The 24,159-nt window shown below is 43.3% G+C and overlaps 1 protein-coding gene across 3 annotated transcripts in view; it reads left to right on the forward strand.

The window, feature by feature from the left end:
- Positions 1-24,159, forward strand: part of sema6a (sema domain, transmembrane domain (TM), and cytoplasmic domain, (semaphorin) 6A) — a 114,091-nt gene that overhangs the window by 26,526 nt on the left and 63,406 nt on the right. For all 3 annotated transcript variants that reach the window (XM_084358843.1, XM_084358844.1, XM_084358845.1), the window contains exons 2-3: positions 20,666-20,825; positions 22,593-22,710. In XM_084358843.1, the coding sequence (XP_084214969.1) occupies positions 20,726-20,825; positions 22,593-22,710 (218 nt within the window). In that variant the 5' untranslated portion in view covers positions 20,666-20,725. The remainder of the gene's footprint in view (positions 1-20,665; positions 20,826-22,592; positions 22,711-24,159) is intronic.

Raw genomic sequence — 24,159 nt, forward strand, 5'->3', positions numbered from 1 at the left:
TTTGTACAGCGGCGTAATTGCAGCCTGGATTATGTTCCCTGGCAACGTTTTTTTCTTCTTCCAGGAACTGCACACAAGTCATAGTTATGGTAGGCAAGAGCGACTTACACAAGAGAAGGGAAACAAATGAAGTATGTGGTCAGTGATCATTGTGCTGATACGTCCAGCATCAACATTTTGTCATTATATTGATAAAAATCTAATACAAGTGGCATTATATGTAAACTTAAAGGCACCAGATATTGAAAAACAGACACAAAATCGATACAGCAGAGCGAGAGATTTCACCTTTTTAATCCACACATTCCTCTTCCTTTTCAAAACCTGGAGCCTACATTACCCACAATGCAGCTAAGCCACTGAGTGACATCACAATTTATCAGATTACACGCGGCTTCCTCTGGAGCCAAAAAGAGTACTCGCCAAGACCTGTAAACACACTTTCATGTGTAGAATTGGTGGAGTTGCCCTTTAAGCACAGTACTATGTGCTTCATTACTTTGCACCGCTGTTAATCTGACTCATTTAGTATTAACTGTGGGTCGCAGTATGATTTCTCCTTAGAGTGAACTGCAGTGGAACAAAAGTATTTACAAACAGTAATAACAGTTAGAAGATTTGTCCCACTGTAAAACAGTTTTCCACATTCATGTTATATAAAGTCGGTTCTACTTGCATGCCAGCCTTTGTCTTTGAAACCTTTCACCTTTGACCTCTCTCCTCGCCTGCCCTTCCTCCTGCGGGTCAGCTGTTTATCCTTGTGGCATGCTCTGTTGTAACGGCACGAGGGGATTAGCTGCTGCTGGCTGTTGCTGTTGTCTTGTCCGCCAACCAATCTCATCAGCCAATCAACAGACACCAAGGAGGCAACAGTGGACTTGTAGTCAAGGCCCACTTTACTTCACACAGGAAGATTTGACAGGGCTTCAGTTGTCAGCTTCAGTCTTTCGACAGATGTAGAAACGGTGTCAAAGGGCAAAGCATATGTCTGTGTGCTTCTGGAGACATGTCAGACACAGGAATACCTGCGTGTCCTGGACTGTTTCTGCAAAAATGGCTCAGATTCAACATGACAGTGTCTTTTTACATACTTATCACTCTACCCCCAAGACTGAAAGTGCTGTGAAACAAGCTTCGCTGGTCTCTCTAGAAGGCAACGTTTGACATTAAAACTGCTCTAAAATGTAGTAATAATCCCTGCCAATTACAAATATTTAATTTAGATCTGTGGTTGGACCTCCCAGTCAAATCTACCTAAATACCTTCACTAAATCAGCCCATAACCATTCGGAATAATTTTCTCCTAACCTGTCAGCGTGTGATTTTAATTCATCACATTAATATGCCACAGGAGAATGAATCTCCACAGCATCATTTCACAGATGGCTTATCTTTGCAGAAGCAAAATGACAATGAAATATGAAGTCTTCTGGAATGCTGCACTGAATTGGCTCCTTCGGAAACTGAAGTGACTACCAATTAACAACCCGAATTGAGAAGGAAACAAAGATAGTAATTAGACGCACGGCGTATAAATGTGTTTTATACATGCTAATGAATTCTGTCGATTTTGGATGAAGTTCTTATCTTTGGGATGACACAGGTGTATTATGGGCTACTACTACTACTACAACTACTACTACTACTACAACTACTACTTGCTTCAAATATATTGCAGCAGTGTGGTGAAGACTTTTCTGAATAACCATTCAGGAAGTTAAAATGTATTTAAAAAATATACCTGAACAGTAAAATCCCCCCCCAAAAAAGGTTGGACAGTCAGAATAACTGTGGAGGAGTAACACCACTTGGGATTAATATTTAAAATTCAGGGTTTCTCAAATCGAAGCAAGGACCTTGTCTTTACTGAAGACTTTTTCATTTTTTCCTTTCCTTAAGTGTTTTATATATGTTTTCGCGCATGTCTGCATGAACGTGAGCCCCTCCCTCTCACATAACACTGCTCCTGAAGTGCCTGAAATGCCTCGTCAGTGGTCCTGCCTTTAATTGTGTGACTTTGTGAAATCACACTACATCACCACGCAACACATTTGCATAGTCAATGCCTATGTTCAGGGCAGACGTGAAAGAAAGAGGCAGGAGCTAACAGAACAGGGGAATACAGTATGAGAAAACCTACTCTAGTAGGAACCCAGAATAAAATTATGAACCTGAAAATGAGCATAATATGTCTCCTTTAAACTAAGCTTAAGCTTAAGCTTCTCCTCCATGTACACTTTGGAGTTCAGCGAGGCGTTGGTAATATAGCGGTTGGCAAGTATCAGGATGAAATGACTAATAATGTTAGCTATTTTTAGAAAAAGAAAAAGAAAAAAACACCACTTGATCCGTTTGGATGTCATAAAATCCCCTGCCTATATTCCTGTCTTTCTTTGTCTTTTAAATAAATAAAGAAATATGTATATGTAAGCAGCTAAGACAGAACCCAGGACAGGTATTGTATTGTGCCGTGTAAGATAAAGTCCCCCAAACCTCTCAGCTGTAATGCTAATTATCCCATTGTTGTATTATCCCTGAGATTTAAGGTAAAGATAGTAATCCGCAGATCCTCCTTCGACAATGAGATGCTGTGGACGATCCGTACTGCAGCGCTGTAGCTCATAAGTCAATTACACCAAGACAGTGTTTGCATTTACAGTAACAGACTACTCTTAGTTACGGTTTCAGAGAAAAGAAGCAGCTTTTGGAGTCATTAAAAACTGAAACAGTGAAAGAATACACAAATATAAAAAAACAAATTACAACTTTATGATTGCTAAGTTTCTCAAAGTCCCTCTCACATAAGCAGTCGTCTAAATTCTGCAGGAGTCTTTTAGTTAAGCCAGCTTGATCGGGGTATTAAGCCTTAGCATTGTCTGACAAGATAGCTCGTTTGCATTGTTTTCTGTTTAAAAATTGCATGTCGTTGGAATTAAATGCACAAACAGTTAAATGGTTTAAGTTACCGGATGAGCAACTTGATCCTCTTATGTCTTTAGGGGCCCTAACTCTGTCAGTAAAGCACAGATTTCATTGTTGCAGCTAGCAGACTGTAAAGTGCCGTCTTTCTGCAGGCTTTCTCTCTGATTGCGTGCACGTGAAAGGTGCGCGATGCTACGGGCCCTGCGCTTGGCTTAGAGATGGCGGTGGTAATGGTTTGGATGGGATCATATCTGGATGGATGAAAGGAGGATTGGTGGGATGGAGGGATGGATGGATGGAAGGGAGGGGCGGGTTACTCCAGGGACTCATCAAAAGGAGACAGAATGAGGGAAACAAGAAGAAAGAGTTAAAAAAAAAAAGAAAAGAAAAGGAGAACATAGCCTATCCTCCCTTTTTCCCTCAAAGGCCAGTGTGACAGCAGCTGAGGCCTGCTCTCTGTTGTTGCCTTTTAGCTGAGTGGATATTTGAACCCTAAACAACCCTCTCCCTCTCCTCTATCTGCGTCTATCTCTTCCTCCCCTCGTGCTCCTCCACGCTCCTTCATTTTGTGTCTTCAATTCCATTAAGTTGATTTACATTATTCAGACAAACTCATTAATCACATTTTCCCCTGGATATTATCTGCTTGTCAATCTGAACCCTGGCGAGGGGTGAGGGGAGGGAGAAACAGAAAAAAGAAAAGAAACGATTCGAGGTAAGGAAAAAACGAGGTAGACAGATGGATTATGTCCTGCTGGAGGGTCGCTCGGACTAAACAGCCGGACCAGCGCGGTTCACTGTGATTACGCTCATCTTTATAGATATTTTGTCTGCGTGAGGAGAGCCAGACTTGTGTTTATCTCAAGAGCCAGATGGACACGAGAGTGATAGAGAAACACCAAGAGAGGAAGGGAGAGGTAAAGCCAGAGACGGGGGCAGAAATGGGAACAGGGAAAGAAACTGGAGAGGGAGAGAGATGTGGAGTCGGGGGAGGCTCCAGCCACAGTCTTTCAGTCGATGATGATGAATTACTTTGACAGAGACAATCAGGATGAAATGTTAATGCGAGTGTGCCAGAGGATGCAGTCACAGCCAGACTAAGTCCTCCTATGGGGAAATGAGATGGTTAGTTAGAGCACACACGCACACACACACACAAACACACACAGATGCAGACACACTCAAATGTTTGCCCAGATATACAGTCATGAAACAAAATCACCCAGGAAATGGAAGTTATACTTGCTGGCTGTTTGTGCATGTACATATCGCCGCAGTGGGGGATGAAATGTATGAAATGCCACTGCTCTCCTGACCTTTGTACACAAGTAGGTGTGTGTATGTCTGGGCAGTGTTTGCTTCTAGAGTTGAGGAGAGAGATTCATACAGTGTGCCAGAGGCTGCGTGGGCTGCCGGGTTTGCCAACAAATCCACATTTTCAAATCTCAGGATGTGCTATCACCAAACAATTGAAAACTTTTGGGGACTAACATCAATTGTGACCCTGCTTTCTTTTATTCTAACTTTTCCTAATGATGGTAGTTTCGCAGTAGCCCAGTGTCAGAATAAATGTCATATTTTACAAATTTATTTTGATAAATACTGGAGATGGGTGGATTTTTTTTAGCCTTAGCAGTGGCATGGCTCTAATGACGGTGATGTCAGTCTGTTAGTCTGGACTTAAATATCTCAAAAACCTTTGGATGGATTTCCAGGAAATTTTGTACAGACATTCATGGTCCCCAGAGGAACAATCCTAATTACTTTTATGATCTTCTGACTTGTTCTGTAGCACCACCATGAGGTCAAAATTTAAACTTCCTGATCAAATACCTGCAAAGCTAATGTAATTCCCTTCCACCCACTTTGTGTTTAGTGGTAATTAGTAAAGGTCAGTATGCTAAACTACCATTTTACACCATAATTAGCAGGTGTAAGCAAGTTTGTATACGCAAGCATATACAGTAACTGATTAAAATAGCTGACGAACTCTTTTCCCACTGCCGACGAGTTTGCCTTTCTGTTTTCTTTCTGCAGTGTCATGGACGTGGAGGAAAACAGGCAACGCTAGAAAGAAACATAGAGGCCTGTAGCAATGTTAAGGTGGTTACCTTTTTATATATTTTTCTTTAGTCTCTCTTTGAAACCCAATCCTGGATGATGGATATCTGAGCGCTGCTCACACAGAGATAATTGAAAACTAGCAGAAAAAAATGTGTATGTCCACCAGAGCCACTAGGACAATTGCCAGGCTTTGAAGCGAGTTTTATATAGCGGCCAAATTCATTTCAACGTCCCATGAGGCACTGGAGCCCAAAAAGACTTTTTCCCATAAGGTTGCATTGTGAAAGAAATGGCTGAATGAAAGGGGCTCCGCCTCTGACGGTGTATCTAGATTTCCCTTAATTTATCCATGGTCATGTTCCTATCACTGCTGATCGTACCCTTTCCCACTGAAGACAGAAAACAGATGTCAGTGGTCGTCAAAGAAATAAGATGATGAACATGATCAACATCATACCTAAACACCAGCTTGTTGGCATCATTGTAAGCTTATGCTGTTAGCATGATGGCGTCAACATTCAATGCACAGCGCTGCTGTGACTGCGTACAGTCACTAGCACAGCTCCTCTTGTCTGAAACAAGCAAAATCACTATCTTTGAAAGAATGTACTGTATAATAAAGTTGTACAGGCCTGCTGCTGCGGTCATGAATCAATGTCGCCAGGCTCTCAATCATTTAGGTCTGAGAGAGAGAGGCTGTTCTTTTGTCTCTTTCAAACAGCAAAGTGTTTGAGACAAAAAAGGGGCCTCCCTCCACATGATTCATCAAACTCTCCTGAAAAGTGGACTGACATGATAACTCTCCATCCACAGAATAAACACTTATGATAGATGTGTCTGCTTAAACAAAAAAGGAAACTTTTTTTTTTTTTTTTGCTCTGTCGTAAATCCACCCCTTCGCTCACACACTTTCCGAACTTCTCTTTAAACTCCGTCTTCAGATGTTTTTCCATGAGCTGTGAGAGCGCATAATTAAAAGGATCTGGTTTGAAGCGTCCTATACCTGACGTACTTTAGGTTTGTTGTCTGGCAGTCAGTCAGGCAGACGGAGCAGGAGACAGACAAAGAGAGAGGCAGTCACGGAAACATAGCGAGACTTTTTTCTCACTTTTGATTGAAGGGAAGCAGTAATCTTGGCATTAGCTTAACATCACGGTGAGTGGGCTTGACAGGCTCCGGTTTCCCCTCTGTGTTTCCGCTGTGTAAAGCCTGGGAGCTGCAGGTACGCACACGCCCACCATCTGACCGACCGACTGTAACACAACACCTGCAAGGGCAAGCACATAACCGCACGCTGGATCGCACAACGGCCCATCATCACTGCAGTCTCTCTCCTCAGTCTGTCTCTTCACACTCCATCCTTCATTATCACTCAGACTGAGAACAATAGGTCGGGGCTGAGGTTCTCGCCACCTTCTGTCTGGCTCCTGTCACTTTTATTCCCCCCCACCCCCCCGTCTGTCTGTCCTTATGCTAAGAGGAAGTCGTAAATGCAGATCTTTAGATGCTGCCCGAGCGGGGAAACGGAAGAGGTTAGAAGGTTACAAGGTTAAAGATGAAAGCCGGGGGAACCGGTTGAGGTTTCAAACAGACGCCTCGTGTGTGGTGTAGTCCTATAAACTCTCCTGATGAATGGCTGAAATAAAGAGATGTTTTTTGAAAGGAAAAAAGACACAAAAGAAAAAGTAATCATGATTTGTAAGCGTGAAACGGGAGGCTGTTAGAGCTTTTATCACTTGAGAGGAACAACACTTAGTGAGTGATGGTGTGAAGAAGAGAAAATAGATAAGAAAGAATAATTGTTTCCTCCACCTCCCAGATTGCAAGTTTTCAGCAATTATGCAGAGTTTTCACAAACTATAAACAAGGGTTTCTTCCAGTTCACTGCTCATTTGTGCTTCTTCTACATGTTGCATGTAACTATTTTGAATGGATTATGATGCAGCTATTATTTACTGTTGACCGCACATGTTTTTCCCCGTTGTTGTTTGCATTTCTTACATTCGTGTTGGCCTGGATCAGTAAAGGAACGCAACCTGGCTTTATCATGATGACAGTTGGTTTAAATGTAACTTAAAAGGTTCATCCAGTGACTGTAGACACTTAACCTATTCAACTGAGTGAGTAATCCTTTAATCTGAGTTAGAATATGAAATTTCCCCAAAAAATGATTTAATCTGGCAGTAGTCTTTTGTTTTCCAGGACCCAGAAACAAATATTTGGTCCTCCGACCATATGATAAATTTCAATTGTCCCTCGTCCTTGAAAGCTAACCTGGTTTGGCCTGGTCCAGCTCAGCTCAGCTCAGCCCTAAGACCCCACCAGGGAAATTTACAGCCATGATGTATAGCCCTAACCGGTGAATTAATGCAACGTTTCCATTAGAAAAATTGCATGACACAGCCGATATAAGAAGTAAGTGATCACAAAGACGCTGTGACACAGCATGGAAAATTACTTATCGGAGAACCGTCATCTGCGCTTTGCTGAAATTTGTGACGAGTGGCAGGGACTGCAATATATATACACTCCTGAGAGGGACTGAGACATCGAGGAGGATCTTGTAGCTTGTAAAAGTCTCAAGTGACGCTCGAAATAAATTTCAACATAAATGTCAATTAGATCCTGCGCACACGAACACTTTTAACATTGAAAAGAGGTGATTTAGATGTAATTTCATACTATTCTCCGCCAGTTAGAATGTGATTTTGAAGTCTCTGAAGTACAACCAGCGTTCATGAAACCGCACACTGTAATTACAGCATAATTACTGTGCATATGAGGAACAATGACGTGAGTCTTGGTTCCAAGAGCTGTTGAACAAATGCAGGGTCAGTACGTACTGTTCTGTGTGTCTTATCTTTTCTTGATTTTATTTTCTCTTATAAAAACCTCTCTTGTTTGTCAAGTCTGCGACTGCAAGTACGTCTTCGGGAAACAGCGTGTATTTTTAGTTGTCACACGCTGTTACATTTACAATTAGCATGTGTTTCGCTCATGCTACCCAGCCAGTCAAGCGTTTAAAGCGCTACGGGCACTTGCATTACCATTACATCACGTACAGTAGGCAACAACAGCAGGAACATCAGGAGAATTGTATCTCTTTTCCCCATGCTGATCACATAACATTTTTTACTTGATTCACTTTTATCCCGGGGCTGTCTTTTACACTGCTGCATAAATGAACTTCGGAGCTGCAGAGCTGCTTCTCGGTATTGATTTTGTGGTCTCATTATAAAGAATGCACCTCTCTTGTGGCACCAGTATTCATACAGCTCATTACATGAACCTGGCATTCAGCGTTTATTAACTCACGCTTCAGTGCCAGTCATGCAAACGCTCTCAGTTTTATAACGTGTTTGACATTAAAAAACATCACATTCTATTTATAGCTTGTTGTTGCAATGTTAATAATTGTCAAACGAGCTCACCGGGACACAGAGTGCTATATGTACAGCAGCCGTAAACATATTGAGTTAACGGAGGTTAGCTAATAATCCCGTAACATGTGCGTACAAACCTAAAGGGATTTTGTTTGCAGGCTTGTAGCTAATTGTTAATAGATGATTAGCCTCCACTTCTAGGAAGGCTTTGTAGTAAATGGGTTCAGCATCTTGCATATAGATTTTATTTCTCATTTATGGAGGTCATGGCCATGTTAAACCTTTAACCTTTAATCCTTAAAGAGACAGGAGCTAAAACAGACGGAGGGGGGATACAGTAGTGCAGCACCGGACAGTTTGAGAAAACTGATGTGTTTTTTGAGCATTAAAGCATGTAAACCTATTCTAGTAGTAACTGAAACGAACATAATATGTCTCCTTTAAAGGCATAAATTGCCATTTCTTATTAGATGGGCAGCTTGTTTTATTAGAAAATGGCTTTGTTCTTCAACATCAATACATTTGTTGCTTTTAAAAGACCGTGACGGCATTTCACATAAGCTGAGACGGGAAACAGGAAAAGGCTTTAATTAGTCTATCTTCCATTAAAATGTTACATGACCACAGGCTGTCACTGTGTGGGTGTCTGCCTGTAGCTAGTCCTGTTATCCTGTGTTGCCATGTCTTACAGCTAGCCAGTACCAGACATGCTAGTCTACAGTATTATGGGTATAGTGACACACTAAGTGGCTGAATCGCCCTGATTGGCTTGGCGCTAATCAGGTTAAGAGACAGAGACATTGGTTTCCTGCAAGATTACATGCTTATATCACTTCTCTCATGCATCTTTTGAAAGACTCTCTCGCTCTTATTGTCTTCTGTTTCTGTATTTCTGCACATCTTTCCCTCCTGCAGTGTAGTTTATTGGCCGTTAAACCAAAACCAAAGCAAAGAAATAACCTTCAAAACTGGCTCGCATGTCACAGTTGATCACTGTACGTCTTGTACTGCGTAACCTCATCTTGTGACACAGCGGTAATGACAATCACCATTTCGCTGCAGACTGACACTTTGTTTGCAGAGGGCTGTACTGCATGTTACACATTTTCTTTTCATATGTTTCGTTTTGCACATTGGCGCGGCGTCTCAATGATCTGCCTGCCTGAACATTGTCATCTCGTTTATTAGTTTAGAGCTGGATGTGAGCTGCATCACTCCTACAATATGGTGCGTGGAGATAACAACATTCAGACAGATTCATTTTGTACGTTGGCTACACAACAGCCACTGTGGTACAGTCAGTGTGTTGTCAGTCAGCGGCTGTGGCCTCGTGCAGCAGCAGCAGCAGCAGGATTGAATGTCCTGGTTTATCGGAGATGATTCATAATGCTATTGGATATGATGCACTAACAGAAAACAAGATACTCTGTTATCAGTATCACAATATCACGGGCTAACACGGAATGTAATTGTGTTTAGTTTATTCTGCGCTCCATTATAAATATATGTTTCCTGTCATGGAGGAAAATGGAGAGAAACATAGTCTGCGGGATGAGGTTTTATTCCATTTTGAAGATCTACAGTGCGTGGGGTTTAGTTGCAGGGGGGGGCAGGGGAGCAGCGACGTGGAGGCAAAGGAAAGGAAGGAGAAAATGTAATGTACAGAGACCGAACAAGGTGGTTTCTACTAAGTGAATAAGAAACAGAGACAGATACTGAGAGAGAGAGACTCTCCCCCGACCCGTGGCCAGCACATTACCTTAATAGAGATTAGCATCATGCTCAGTCAGATCTGATAGGCCCGTTGCCGTGGAACGGAAGGCCAGCTAGCCAGTTATCAGCGAGGACACAGACTCAATCACTTAGCATAATGGAACCTGCATCAAATGAACAAGAGAAATGCCATTAACAGAGCTGAAATTATTTTCCGTGATGGTAAAACAGCAAATGAAATCACGCTACATTTGCAGGCTTCATGACCGAATCCAATGCACGTGCTTTTTTTATTCCTTTCCTGTCTTTGGCCACGAGGGTGTTCAGCTGACGACATGTATACACTGTCTCCAGCATTGCACTGCTAAATCGGGCAGCTACCGCCGAAGATGCACAATTGAGGGATTGTTGGAAAGTGGCACAGTTCAACAGAACTGAACAGCAGCGGAGAGAGAGGGCTGCAGCGGGTGCACAATGAGGCACAGATAGAGATTGTATCACACCTTTTAAAACTCTGAAGCACACCTATTATGAAGAAGCAGGAGGCTGCGAGATGTGAAAACTGCACCAGATGGATACAACAACAGAAACACATCACACCTCTTATTCAGTCCCTGCAGGCCACCCGCTTATATCCTGCGTCTGCTTTTCCAGTTTAGTTGCAGGGAGAGGGAAGGAACGCAACAAGAAAACAGCTGCATATGCTGAGTGTTGAAACACATGCAAAGAAATATGTACGTGTATGTCTATGTACAGTCCTCTTGGAGGCATTTAGACTTTTTTGCCAGATGTCTTGACATTCCTGCCACAGAGTTGAACCGCAGTACAAGGTTAAACACAGGCGCTATTTTTATCACCAAGGTCTCTCTGCCTCGGTCCAGGAACAGCGGTCATGCCGGTCGCAGATACAGATGCACATGATCTTCATGACTTCTTACATTTACATTGCATGCTGTATTGACTATAACTTTATGTCTGCTCAGTGAAAGTCCAGTAAGGATGAAAATTTCCATTTTCTTTCCTCCAAATCTCCTTGAGCCTGTAATAGCCATAGTAAAACCACTTAGTGAGCCACCGTTGAATATCGACTTCGGGACTTTTCTCATTTACAGTCTGGGCCTGTCGAGGAAAAGGGTTTGTAACTATCCAGCTCTCGGGCCAGACAGCTATTGTTTTATTGATTGCTCATCCTCTTTTATTTGTGGGGAAAACTACCCCAGGAACACAGTGTCCCTCGGCTTCTTCTCCGATACTCTACTCTAAACACCCAAACTAATTTCTGCTTTGACTCCAAAACTTATGCTTGACTTGCTGCAAGTCTATCAAGCGCTCGCATCTTCCCCTCAGTGAACCCTTCTAGAAATTACACAAAAAATCATTTTAGGGCTCATGCATTTTGGATTTGGAAATACTTCACCGGAGAGTCACTGAAATGGGCTTTTTTTGTTCTGCTCCTTCCAGCTGATGACTTAGCTGATGCTCACTGAGGACGAGACCCCGAGGAGGACGTGCTTAACCCATTTCTTGAAGCCTTACCCGCCCCCTGTGTTTACTTCCTCCCGTATCGGACACACATCTCTAAACATATTGTCATATGTTTTCAACCCTAGGCGGCCTATTTTAAAGCATTACTTGACTCACCAACCTTGCACGCTTGAAGTCCCAGGTCTGTATCATGACTAAGCATAGCGTGGCATGGCGCAGCATCGCCTGGAGGCACCCCGCAGTTGGCCTTCGTAGTGTGAGTTTCGAAGTAAAAAGTGCATTATGCCGTGTGACAGTTTCAACACCCCCATCGCTGCTCCACAGGGCGCTGTGCTTCAGTCATTCCAGCATCTTTCTCTCTGTGGAGTTAATGTGGCATTTAGCTCAGTGACATTCTGACATTTTTTTGCTGGTATTTCTTCTCTGCTGCACCTCGGGAGAAACAGAGTCTCACTTTGTATCCTTCAGCTCCTTCTGCTCTTTTCGACCAGGGTCAAACTCGGCACTAGACGAATGATCTTTATTCAAAGTGACCAGCGACTTCGTCGGGCCTTACGTTATGTTACGAGGTATATAAGGAGAAAAGGGATAAACAGGGTGATGTCAAACAATCGAAAAAAAGGCATGCAGAGTAGCATCAGGCCCAAGAGATAATTGGATCAAAGGGGAGAGAGAGAGAAGGCCGTGTGCTACCGAGCATGTCCTTATCAGCAGCAATTTTCTCTGCTTTGCCCACACAGCTTTCTATCAGCTGCTTCCAGATTGATTAAGTTGCCCCGCTTGTATCATGGCGGGCGATGATTGACAGGCCCGCAAAAGGTTTTGATATTTAAATGTGTAACCTCGTTCTCTTTTCGGGGTCAATCTCTTAAGCGCCAGTTGTGTGTGTGATGTGAGTCGGGCTTTGTGTTTGTGTGTGTGGCTGAATGTGTGTCACCGAGCGGGGGGCTTGTTTTGATTCATAAATGCTTTTTCCAGACAAAGCAAAGGAGCAGCCCGCGAAGCACTCACCTTTTTCTTCTCCGCTGCCATTCTCGAGGAGATGAAGAGGAGGGAAATGAGAGTTAGGAGGATGAGGAGAGTGGGGAAGGAGGGAGGAATGGCGGTGATACCATAACAAATGTTTTCATTAAGTCTGTGAGAGGTAGAGAGGGAACATTGAGGATAGATGGCTGTTTGGAAGTGATAGACGAAGAGTAAACAAAAGAAGAGAAAAGAAGCTCTGAGAGGCTGTACTTCGGCACTGCAGCTAAATGCTAACGTCACCAGGCTAACGTGTTCGTGCTGGTGTTTAGCTGGTATGTTTACTTTTGTTCAGCATATAAGCATTGTGACATTTTGTTTAGTTAACAAAGTGTGGCTTATTTAACAGAGAGATACGACTGTGGACCTTCTAAATTCATGTTTCTTCCTTTCACAGAACTAAGACTAGCTTAACTGCCTTGTTAGCTCATTGTAAAACAGTCCTTCCTCTGTTCCAACAATCACTAGCTCTGGTTTTGTCGACATAAACACTTCAACTTCAACAAGTTTTTCATGTTGGTCTCTTTGTGTTTGGCCTTGGTTAGCTCGCTAGGCAACGACTAACTCGATCCTCAGAGGCAGACTATTAAATTAACACAATAAAATGACTGAAAATCGCCAGCAATCCTAATGGGAATGCTATTAGTTTTGCAGGTATTTGCAGGTATTACAAGTTATCCTGAGATGAATATTGATGTATGTACCTCATTTTGGTGCTATAGGAAAAGTCAGGGGCCCCCCCAAAAATACATGAGGTTCATCCTCTGGGGACCATAAATCTCTGCCAAGCTTTTTAGCCAAAAGTTGTTGAGATGTTTCTGTCTTGACCAAGATGGTGGATCTACCGACTGACTGACCGACTGATGCAGCCACAGCACTAGCAAAGCTAAAAAAGACAGAAATAGGGTCTCGGTTGTAATCGAGAATGTTTTGCGGGTATGAATGCCTGATTCTACCTTCAGACTTCAGCCTCTCCATATCTTAAAACCCCCTTTATGGCCATGTTTTAGACTAATCTTGTGACATATCTCTGTCTCGTGCTCAACCACGAGCCGCTGGAGGTTTTCGAGAGTAATTTCGGGAGCTCATCTCAGCCCCAGCAGCATAACAAGTTCTTGACCTACTTTTAAAAACAATGAAGCCAGTCGTAGGTAGTTATCTCCTCTCATTTTTCTCCTCCGTTGATTTCTGCTGGTGGCAGGGTTGGTGTGATGTCAGTTTACTTTGGATCATTCTCAGACAGCGAACAACCATTAACCTCCCCTCCTCTTCCCCTCTCTGCTTTGCTATCTTCCTTTCCATTCCTCTCTTGTTAGACTTTTTACTTTTAATTCTCCTTATTTCTAAATCTATGATAATTTGCTTCAAAGAGTGTCCTCAATACATCCCGACAAAGGATATCCCTTGCTTTGCAACAGATAATTGTTTTTAATGATAAAGAAGCACAGAGGCATGTCCAGGCCTAATGGCTTTTAGATCACAGAGGCAGAGTTATAACGATAGCAGCTTATCTCCAGTCACTGAATGTCTTTGTTAGCTCGCTGTTGTTCCAAGTTGGCGCTTTGCCTCTGTTCTCTCGCTGTTCTTATGTCTCTCGTTTCCCTCTCGTCTTTTTGATTCGTTTTTGGCCCACTTCCAGAATCAATCCGTCACCTCTTTAAAAGGGAGACGTTCTTGCATTTGGGCTTCTGTTTCAATAAAGGGCCTACAGCGACAGGGTGCCTCATTCATGTCCACTTCATTGTCTTTTATTAATCAAACCATGATGGATTACCTCCATACTGATATTCATTTGAAAGCAACATCTAAGGGATGGGAAAGTAGGGGAGGAGAAGGAAAACACCAGTATGCTGATAGCTCAAGGACGATTTGTTGGAGTGTGCATGCGCGAGTACGTGTGTCTGTATTGGGTGCTAGTTTGGCTCTTGTTCTGAAAAAGACAGGCAGGTTCCTCCCTCTCTATTCCCGTCTCTTATCGTGGCCTCCTGGGTTCAGGCAGACAGCTCCTCCTGTCTTTTCTCTCTGATTTATCAGGCCAGGGCTGACAAGTGTAAACACCTGCCAGAGTATCCTCCCCATTCGGGGGCCTGAGGTGGTTGGATGTGATCCATTTTTTATCCCTATACGGTGGATCAATGCATTATTCCCCCCTGGCTTTGATTCTGAGGTTCTCCGCTCGGTCCTCTTTTACTTTCACACCCAAAAACCATTTCCTCCAGCCAGCCTGTGAACAGGTGTTACTATGGATGGAGGTCTAAAACTCTATTAGGTGTAGCACTCTGGTATTTATATAGCCGTGTTGTAAAAGTGTACAGTTTTAGTGTGGTCTGGTGTTTGGAGGGCTGTGATCACACCCATGTGTAAGCTCTGTTTCTGTACTGAGACGCTGTGAGATTGTCACCCAGCAGAAACTTCTGAAGTAGCAGGAATTCCCCCGCTGTCGTTCATCCACCTGTAAAAATCACTCCGGCTTTTATTCAGTTCCAGCAGCCATGAAAAGCAAAAACAAAGACATCTTCCTCAGAAATTCTTCTTACTACTTTTTCACCGTGTTCGAACGGTTGGTTTAATCTCTAACAGTATGGAGGTGTGCAGCGAGATTTACCTGACCTCTGCCCAAACACAGTGAAGACGACTTGAGTCGCTCACAGGATTATAAAAACTAAGCAGTAAACTCTCTTTCCAGAAACAATGTCCAGTGTGTCCTTTCTTCCAAAGAAACTGTGACAGTGCTGTCTGTGACTGTCTTGAGTAACAGGGAGAAATATATTTCCTCATAATTTGGCAAAAAAAAAGAAACTTTTATTACAACACAAATTCCTTGAACTGATGCAGAAACAGAAACGCTCTTCATGGCATCCTGCTTGCATCATCTTCTACGGAAATTCGATTCAAGAGACAAACAACTCCTCCGAATGTGGTGACTGGCCACGGTTACAGACACTTACCAGCGCATTGCCAGTAAGCTGCCCCCTCACTTTGGCATTCCTGTCTTCTGTAAAACCTTCAGCACCAATCTGCGGACACTGCCCAGACTACCAAATATAAACACAAGCAGGCTGCAGTTGTATCGAAGCTGTCAGACGTTATTTATAAGAAGCTGCTACTTTAAAACCCTCATGTGAAACACTTCCCCCAGACTTCACTATGATCAGAAACACAACTACAAAAAGACAAGCGAGTGGAAAGAATGAGAACTTGTTCACGATGCTGCAATTTGAGAACACAACACGGCAATGTTTGAAGACAGGAGACACTACAACCTTATATATGTCCTCAACCAACAGGTCAGATATTCTGTACAGCTGTGCTATGTTAAGCCACTTACTGGTATATACATAGCAACCACTCAGAATATATGACAGGGGTTTAAGACTGATGAAGCATTGAAGAGCACGGCAATAAATATAAGCAAGTGCAACAAGTTGGTGAGTGTTATCAGATTATCTGTTATAAATCTCAAAAATAAAACTGGTAAAAAAGTTTTGTATCATCAATTTACTTTGTTTTTGCATAGACAGACACTTTATTTTGAAAAATCAGAAACCGATTACCTCAAAATCAATAAAAGTAAAGTGAAGTAGTCTAATAATTTCAAGTTGTTAAAGCTTTATAGCTCGTACAACTTGAGTTTAATGGTCTGCTTGGTAAATCTGAGACAATAGGCTTCCTGACTTTTTAAAAGCGAGCTCTACTTTTAAATTTACAGCACAGAAAGCATTAACCCTCAGGTGAAGCACTATATTCGTGGTTTTAGGGAATGTGCCGGAGCAGCTACAAGTCTGAGACAAAACCACTCTGCAGTACATCACATCTTCTTCATTGCATCCGTGCTGTTTCCACATGTTTCTGCCTGTAGGCAGTTTTTTCTCACCACCGTTGCCAAGTGCTTGCTCATGGGGGGAAATGTTGGGTCTCTATAAATTACAGTAAATGATCAAAGAGGGTAGTCTAGACCTGCTCCAATAGAAAAGTGTCATGATATAACAGCTGTTGTGAACCGGTGCTATAAAGATACAACTGACTTGACTCGACATGATGATGTAAAGCCCATGAACACACCGAAGTTGGAGGAACATCTTCGTAGCTCTAGAAATGGGACATCTGATTGGTTTGGTCAGGGTTAGGCAAAAAAACACACCTTGGCTAGGGAAAAATCAGCTGCCTCGATTTCACACCACTTCCTCCTTTTCTTCTGATGTGCAAGGCAGCTAGATTGATCGGCCACTTGAGCGTAAACATGTTGTTTTTGGACATTTGAAGCTGTCTTTTTTGTCGGAGAGGCCGTTTCTTAACACAGTCAGAAGCGTCAGTCTATCATCAACAGGTCTGCTCCGGTGTAATTAAATGGCAGTCTCTCACTTCACTGCGCGGTCTGATGGCTGTGGCACAGTGGGGGCCTTCAGGAGATGAATGGCTGGGACCTTCACTAGATTAACTACTTGTGCGTGTGTGATCGTGCGTGTGCTTGTGTGTGTAAGCGTATGGGAAAATGTGTTTTTTTTGTGTTTGTTTGTGCACTTAACCAGACGGGCAAATTAAATGACGGGTGACATTTCCTTCCTTTGCCTCACCTGAAGCCCGCCGCAGCTGACCCTGCCACTCTCATAAACTCATGTTATTGTGTGTATGTTTAAGCTTCCAGCACCCGTAGCTAACATGTTGACGCAACAGCAGCAATTACATCATTAGGCTTGATAATATGTTTATTGTTAAAGCTAATGCGGTTTGAGTCGGCTGCCCTCGTGGGGCTGCTCAGTCTGGGGAGGGAAACTGTGCTTGTGATTGTCCGTCTGCTTCGAGTTGAATCTGTTTATTGGTAATTCAGTTTGAGTTTATGTGTGTTTATTCAAGTTTTCTGGTGCTTTTTGCTTCTCGCAAGGATACAGAATGATTAAGTGTGTGTGTGTGTGTGTGCACATGTGTGCGTTCATATGTAGAGGGATTCTGGGGGGTCCTTGTGTTTTTATTACCTGCTGGTGGCCTCCTGCCAGCATCCAGCTTGATTAACTCCCCACTTTTTGCGTTACACACACTTATGCACACACACAACCAGCCACTTTATCACTGAGAGTGCGCGGGAGGTGTGAGGGAATCGCAGCTAAGGTTCTCAAAATGTTATTATCTATTAAAAGCCTGAGGAGGAGGAGGCACAGGGCGCCACTGTTACTCTTTCTGTCTTCTCTTTGGTTGATTTCAAGGAGATCTTTTTTTTTTACAAGAGAGGAAATCCACACACTTCCACCTGCATGCGTAAGTGCGGTTTTTTGTACTCGGTAATTTATTGTTAAACTTTGAGCCTTGATTCCTGGATCCTGAGGTGCTCAGTTTGCACAGGCGTCTGCAGCGCTTTATAAAAGCAGGATTTCACATCAGGATTTAACACACACACACACACACATATGCACGCAGTCACACTCACAAGGAAGCAATTTGCTCTTCCACAAAAAGAGTGTAATTCAGTAAAGACAGACTGTGTCTCGCTGCCTCCTGTTACTCGTGTGTGGCAGCTTTTAAGTAAAGGCCCACTGGAAGGCTCAGGGGTTTCACTTAAGTCGTTTTGTGCTCAATTTATTTTCTTTATCACAGGAGACAGTGTGAGATGGTTCGGCTAACAGTTTTTAGCATGCTATTACACCTCATTGATATAGATGGAAGATGTGCCGCCTTCAGCAGCCACCGATTATCCTCCACCGCACGTGCAAGATAAATGTCTGGAGCAATATTAGCCCTGTGTGATATATTCAGTGATCGCTAAAGTTGCACTATGTAAGGATTGGCCGAACAAATAGGGGGCAGCTCATCACCAGAGTAACCGCTAACTGCTTGTATCTGTAGCTGCCATTAGCTGCTTAGCTCGGTTAGCTGTGCAGCTAGTGGTCCGGACTGGGAGCTCAGAACAGCAGGGGTGTGTTGGTGTTTACATCGCTAGTTCAGGAGCTTTGGATCTTCAGCAAATCCTCTCTGCAAGAATACATATGATAACATCAAAACTGTTATTGCCTCACTGTCTTTCGATAATTTTAGTTCATTTTTGAATGCTTTCAACTACAATTCTTACATATTGCACCTTTAACACTGCTACATTCATAAGTAAGAAGCAGCAAGTCCAATCTAAAGATGACATTTATCAGCGCAGATCATGTGTCGTTTTCCTCGCTCATTGAAACCCCCATCTGTCTTCCACTGTGTTAGCTCCCTCAGGGCTAAACCTCTCTGCCTCATGCCACTTCCTGCTCATCAATCAGTCAATTACTGAAGGACTTCCAGGTCAAGGTTCAGGAGGAAAACACATTTCAGCCCTCCTCAGAGGGTTCCTCTACTGTACCGAGAGAAGAAAAAGAAACATTTTGACAAAGTTGGAAAGCACAGGGCGAGTGTAGCGCCGTCAGCCTTCGCTGCATGATAAAGGTGAAGGTGAGGGAAAATCCATTTTAGTATTTTTTTTTTCTTCATAAAATATAGAGTGCAGTCGAAAAAAACAAAACAAAAGAAAAACAGTGTAAGGATAAGAGGGGGAGGCCAAGGAGGGAGAAAGAAGGGAGGGGGGACAGAGCGGCTTGTGAGATCAAGGTCGTATCCAGGCTTTAGTATTGGTATTCTCCTCAGTGTTAAAGTGATTCTCCCAGTGAATAGTGTTTTCATTCCTCTCCTGAATGAGATTCACAGGAGCATGGAGAGAGAGGGAGAGAGAGACATGACAAAGAAAAGAGAGAGTAATTCCCTCTCTCTCTCTCTCTCTCTCTCTCTCTCTCTCTCTTCCTCGCCCCCCGTTCGTTCCCCCCTCGGACATACAATAGCGAATGAAAATACAGCGTGGGATAAACAACTTTTATCAGACTGGAGCAAATGAAATCGACTATTTTATTCAATTCTTCATCCCTGAAGCATCCCTTACTCTATCTACCGAGCAGGATCTCACCCCTGCAGCTTCGACTCAGAGAGAGAGAGAGAAAAAAGAGAACGTGCTTTATGCAAATTAAATGCTTTATTCTTGATTAGATTACAGACGCAATAATTGTCTTGGATGATTTATGGGTGTAATTTGTTGCCACAAACTGCAGCGAAAAAAAAAAAAAAGCTCAGTTGCCATGGTTTGTGCGATGAAGACGTTAGATCAACACAATTTAGGGCATCTGCTATAAAATCCACTCCAGTGGGCACATATACATTACATTCGAAAATTAGCTCGTCGAGGACATTGTGCTTTCCAGGATTTAAAGGTAAATAATCAAGAAAGGGTGTTACTTTTCCAGGAAATGAGCAGCCGTCACGCGTATTGAGTCAGAATAGAGAGTCAACAGTTGGCATTTAAGGCAGCGAGCGAGTGCAATGAGAAATGAGATGAAGAGAAAAGAATGGAAAGAGCAAAGCCTGCAGGTGGCTCTTAAACTATTGCTGTGGTAAATTGAAGTGTTTAACAGCCATACTGATGCACCGATTTAGTCCGCGGTAGTCATCGGCCTGTAGGAGTTGGGATGTGGGATTGCTACCCTTGTAGCAGACTGACAAGTGGGAAATTAGGCACTTGCCATGCCATCCCACCCCATCTCCAGGTACTGCTGGTACTTTACAGCAGGCTAATCTCACCAAGAGCTCACCCACTTCACTAAGACCTGTCACACACAGAGAGAGAGAGAGAGAGAGAGAGAGAGAGGCTCTTCTTCTTCTCTGCCTGACATCGATCTATGACGCATATTACCACCCTAATCCAATTAATTCTGTTTCGCTTGCAACGCGGCTCACTTGAGTCATCGAAAAATGCATATATAAATATATCTCTGACAGATTGCAATGGGCCGTGCAAAATGCACAAACAGCTAATTCAGGTGGACTTGAATTTGTTTGGCTAACTCCTTTCTTTTTTCCGCCTCTCCTCGCTCTCCCCCTCCAGGCTTCTGCGTTTTCTTTGTTTCACACAAAGAACGCACAAGCCGAGCAGGGGAAGTAATTGAGGAGGCATTCAGGTGAAAACAGATTTGTGTGACAAACTTTGTTATTTTTCTCTTTCCCTTCATCCCTCCCCGTCTCTTCCCTCTCCTCCTCTTCTCCCACTTCTGTGTCTCTTTGTGCAGGCTGAGGTAAATCCTTAGCAGAGGACCAGCAGCAGCAGCAGCAGCAGTGTTGGTGCGACCATGAGGTCAGAGGCCTTGTTACTCTACTTCACGCTACTGCAAATAGCCGGGGCGGGCTTCCCCGAAGACAGCGAGCCCATTAGCATCTCACACGGCAACTGTAAGTATATCCTTATTTCTTTCTTCCTCCTCTTGTGCGCTGTCCCTCCACTCATTACAAGTCCTCCCTCACTCTCTCCCTGCTCTCTTTTCCCTCTCCTCTTTGTCTTCCACGTCACAAATCCCTCTCTTGGTATCTCTCTCACTTGTTCTATCCCTTCTGCTCCTCCACATCCCTCTCAACCCCTTGCTTTCCTCTGCAACCCCCACCTCCCCCCCACCTACACTGAATACATTTTGAAGGCATGGAGTGTAATTTGGCGCCCAAGGATAGCCTCTCTACGCACACAAAAATGAAGGACTTAAAGCAGCATTTGAAACGGAGCCCACCCCACATCAAAGGATAATCCGCTATTTTCCTGTCGGGCTCCTAATGCTGTGTGTGATAGTCTAAACGCTGTTGCAGGCTATAAAGATACGGTCATTGTTTCCTCTGTTTTGCTCTGTGTTTCTCACTCTGTCCTGCCCCGTCTTACTCTCTCTCTGGGCCTTACGCTGCGCCCAAACGCTCCTGGCCAGGAGAGCTGAAAGAGAAGCCGGCCAACCTCACATAGACCTGCTCTGTCTATCAGACTGTTTGTTCAAACCAGGCCGCTTTCATCCAAAGCCACCAACAATAGAACGATTGCACGGTACAGTGCAGAACATTTTTAAACTACAATTTATGGTCGCAAGAGGAGGAGCTCAACAAACAACAGCGGTCGGGTTGTGGGTTGATGTTTGACCCAAAGCCCGTGAGACATTCGATAAAAACAATGAAATTTATAGTTATTGCAGAAAAAGGTTACAGCCATGTGTCCTGGGAATTATGTCTGTATAAAGAGCTGCACGATTATTCAAAAAATAATCAAACTGCAATTTAGCTAAGTGTAACATCTTTTGATAAAAGCACAATGTGTGACAAAACAGCATTTTAAAGACGAACTGTAGTGCTGATGGTGTTCTCATGATGTAAGAAGACATGTTTGTTATAGACCCCAACACATGTCACATCATCACGTTTTTTTTCAGCAAAACCTTTTTGAAACCATATCGTGCAGCCCTGTTCATATATAACTAATTTGCAACAGCCAATATGTTTTGCTGGGGAACTTAATGTCAACCAAATTACGGTTCCTTACGTTTTTTTCCTTCAGTCAAAAGGTCTTTTTAAAAAGCCCGAAGTCTGCATCAAAGGGAGCTCCTCTCTCCCACAGAAAACACTGTTCCTGAAGGGCACACCACATAACCATGTCACACATTTACATAATTTCTACCCATAGTCAAAGTAGAAGTGAAGCTAACTGGAGCCTGAAAACACGACAAAGCTGGTGAGTGGTGCTGGCTCAGGCGTGTGTGAGCTGACCAATCAGAGCAGACTGGGTGTTCGGGAGGAGGGCCTTAAAGAGACAGGAGCTAAAACAGAGCGTCTCAGACAGAAGGGGAACACGGTGCTGCTGCACTTGACAGTATGAGAAAACTGATGTGTTTTTGAGCACTTAAGCATATAAACCTATTCTAGTAGCAACCCAATATAAAATTCTGAACCCTGAAAATGAGCATAATATGTCTCCTTGAAGATACTGAGGAAATGTTTTAAATGTCAAAACATGTTTTGTTTTGTTAAGACACTGGCAGCACTTCTTTCCAATAGAGGATCAAAGAACATTCGGAGCATAATTCAGGCAGTGATTCTCGAAAACAGTTTAGTTATATAGATTTGTAATTTTGAGGAGACATTGTAAAAGGTAATCACACAGGCATTCATTTTTGTCCTTTTGTTCTGCAGACACAAAGCAGTATCCAGCGTTTGTAGGCCACAAACCTGGCAGGAACAACACCCAGCGGCACAGACTGGACATCCAGCTCATCATGATCATGAACAGGACGTTATACATCGCTGCCAGGTGAGTGATAACAGCAGCCTTTTGAACATGTGTTCCTCCTCAAAGACTGTTGCTGTGTCAGACAGAAACATCCTGCAAGTTTTACTGCTTTTCCTTGTGGAATCAAGCCGGCCACTGTAGATTAGGATTAATTAAACTGCGAAAGTCTGGTTCCAGCGGGATTATTGAATCCTTCATCATCCTCTCTCATATTACAGCCACTGATTGAATTTGACTTTCAGCGATGATTCTCATCCATCGCTGCCAGTTGAGGATTGTAAACACGTAATTCTCTTTTTAACTCTTTGATGGCTGAAGGCTCTGATCCACTGGGGTCAGGCAATCGGCTGAACCTCGGCGCCGTGCTGTGCTGTTTTTGCTTAAAGTTTTGGCATCAAGAGAAATTGATTCTGAGACTTTTTAAAGCACTATGCAGCCTGGACGTTTTTTCTTTCATTAGCTCTTTGTTGTTTTCTATTTTTGGCTCACCGTCTGCCAAAACCCTGTTTACCTCGTACGATGTCCCCGAAGACTTGTGCCCTGTTTTGGTTTAACATCAAGGCAGACAAACACACGCCCACACACGTACAGATAAGGATAAATTAAACACTTATCACAAAGGAAAGAGCCTCCATTTTTTATTTTTTTTTGAAAATATGCCACATTTAGAGTCTAAATGCACCATCCAAACAGCCCTAAAGCACCTTTTGTGTTGTCAATAAACATTAATACACAACTAATACAGAAGTTTGGACTCCTTAGCCTAGTTGCCCTCGCCAATCGATTTTTAAAACTCTTTGTTTCTGTGCCTGGCTGTTTTTTTTCTCCCTTTCTGTCACCTGCCTTTATTGCTTTCTGTCTACCAGTCAATGTGTTTCTCCCCTTTACTTGTGTGTGACTCAACTTTCACAGATAATACAGCTCAATTACAGCATCTGGAGCCATGGAGAAAACCGATATTGATTTTGACTTCTCTCTTGTCATCAGTATTTTAGACATGTTCATGTTGCTTCACCGCTGTAAAAAAAAAAAAAAACAGTCAGGGCCTTGTCCAAAACGGGCAGGTTCGCCTTCAATGCAGCATTGAAAAAGTTAATAAAACAGCTCCTTTTACGTTTGTTCTGCGCCGTCCGTGGATAATTGAGTGGCAGGCTTGATTGGATACTGTTAGACGCCACAATAGGGGTCTTTCTTTGTTTTCCTCCCAAGCATGTCAAATTAAGTGGCTGAGGGAGACTGCTGCTTTAAGTGGCAGCGCTTTTTAACATATCTGTGGTCATTAAGAGGAGGTGTGTGGAAGGAAACAGAGCAAAAGAGAGAGCCTGTGTGTGTGTGTGCCGCCAGAGGCTTTGGTCTGCCTGTCGCCCACCTGCTCCGCATGGGGTGGCAGGGGCCTGAGGGGTAGGGCAGGGAAACGAGACACAGAAGGTTTATTGAAGGGGTGTGTACATGAGAGAGAGAGAGAGAGAG

Source organism: Pagrus pagrus, assembly GCF_965226575.1.
Source record: "Pagrus pagrus genome assembly, chromosome: 8".
NCBI lineage: Eukaryota > Metazoa > Chordata > Actinopteri > Spariformes > Sparidae > Pagrus > Pagrus pagrus.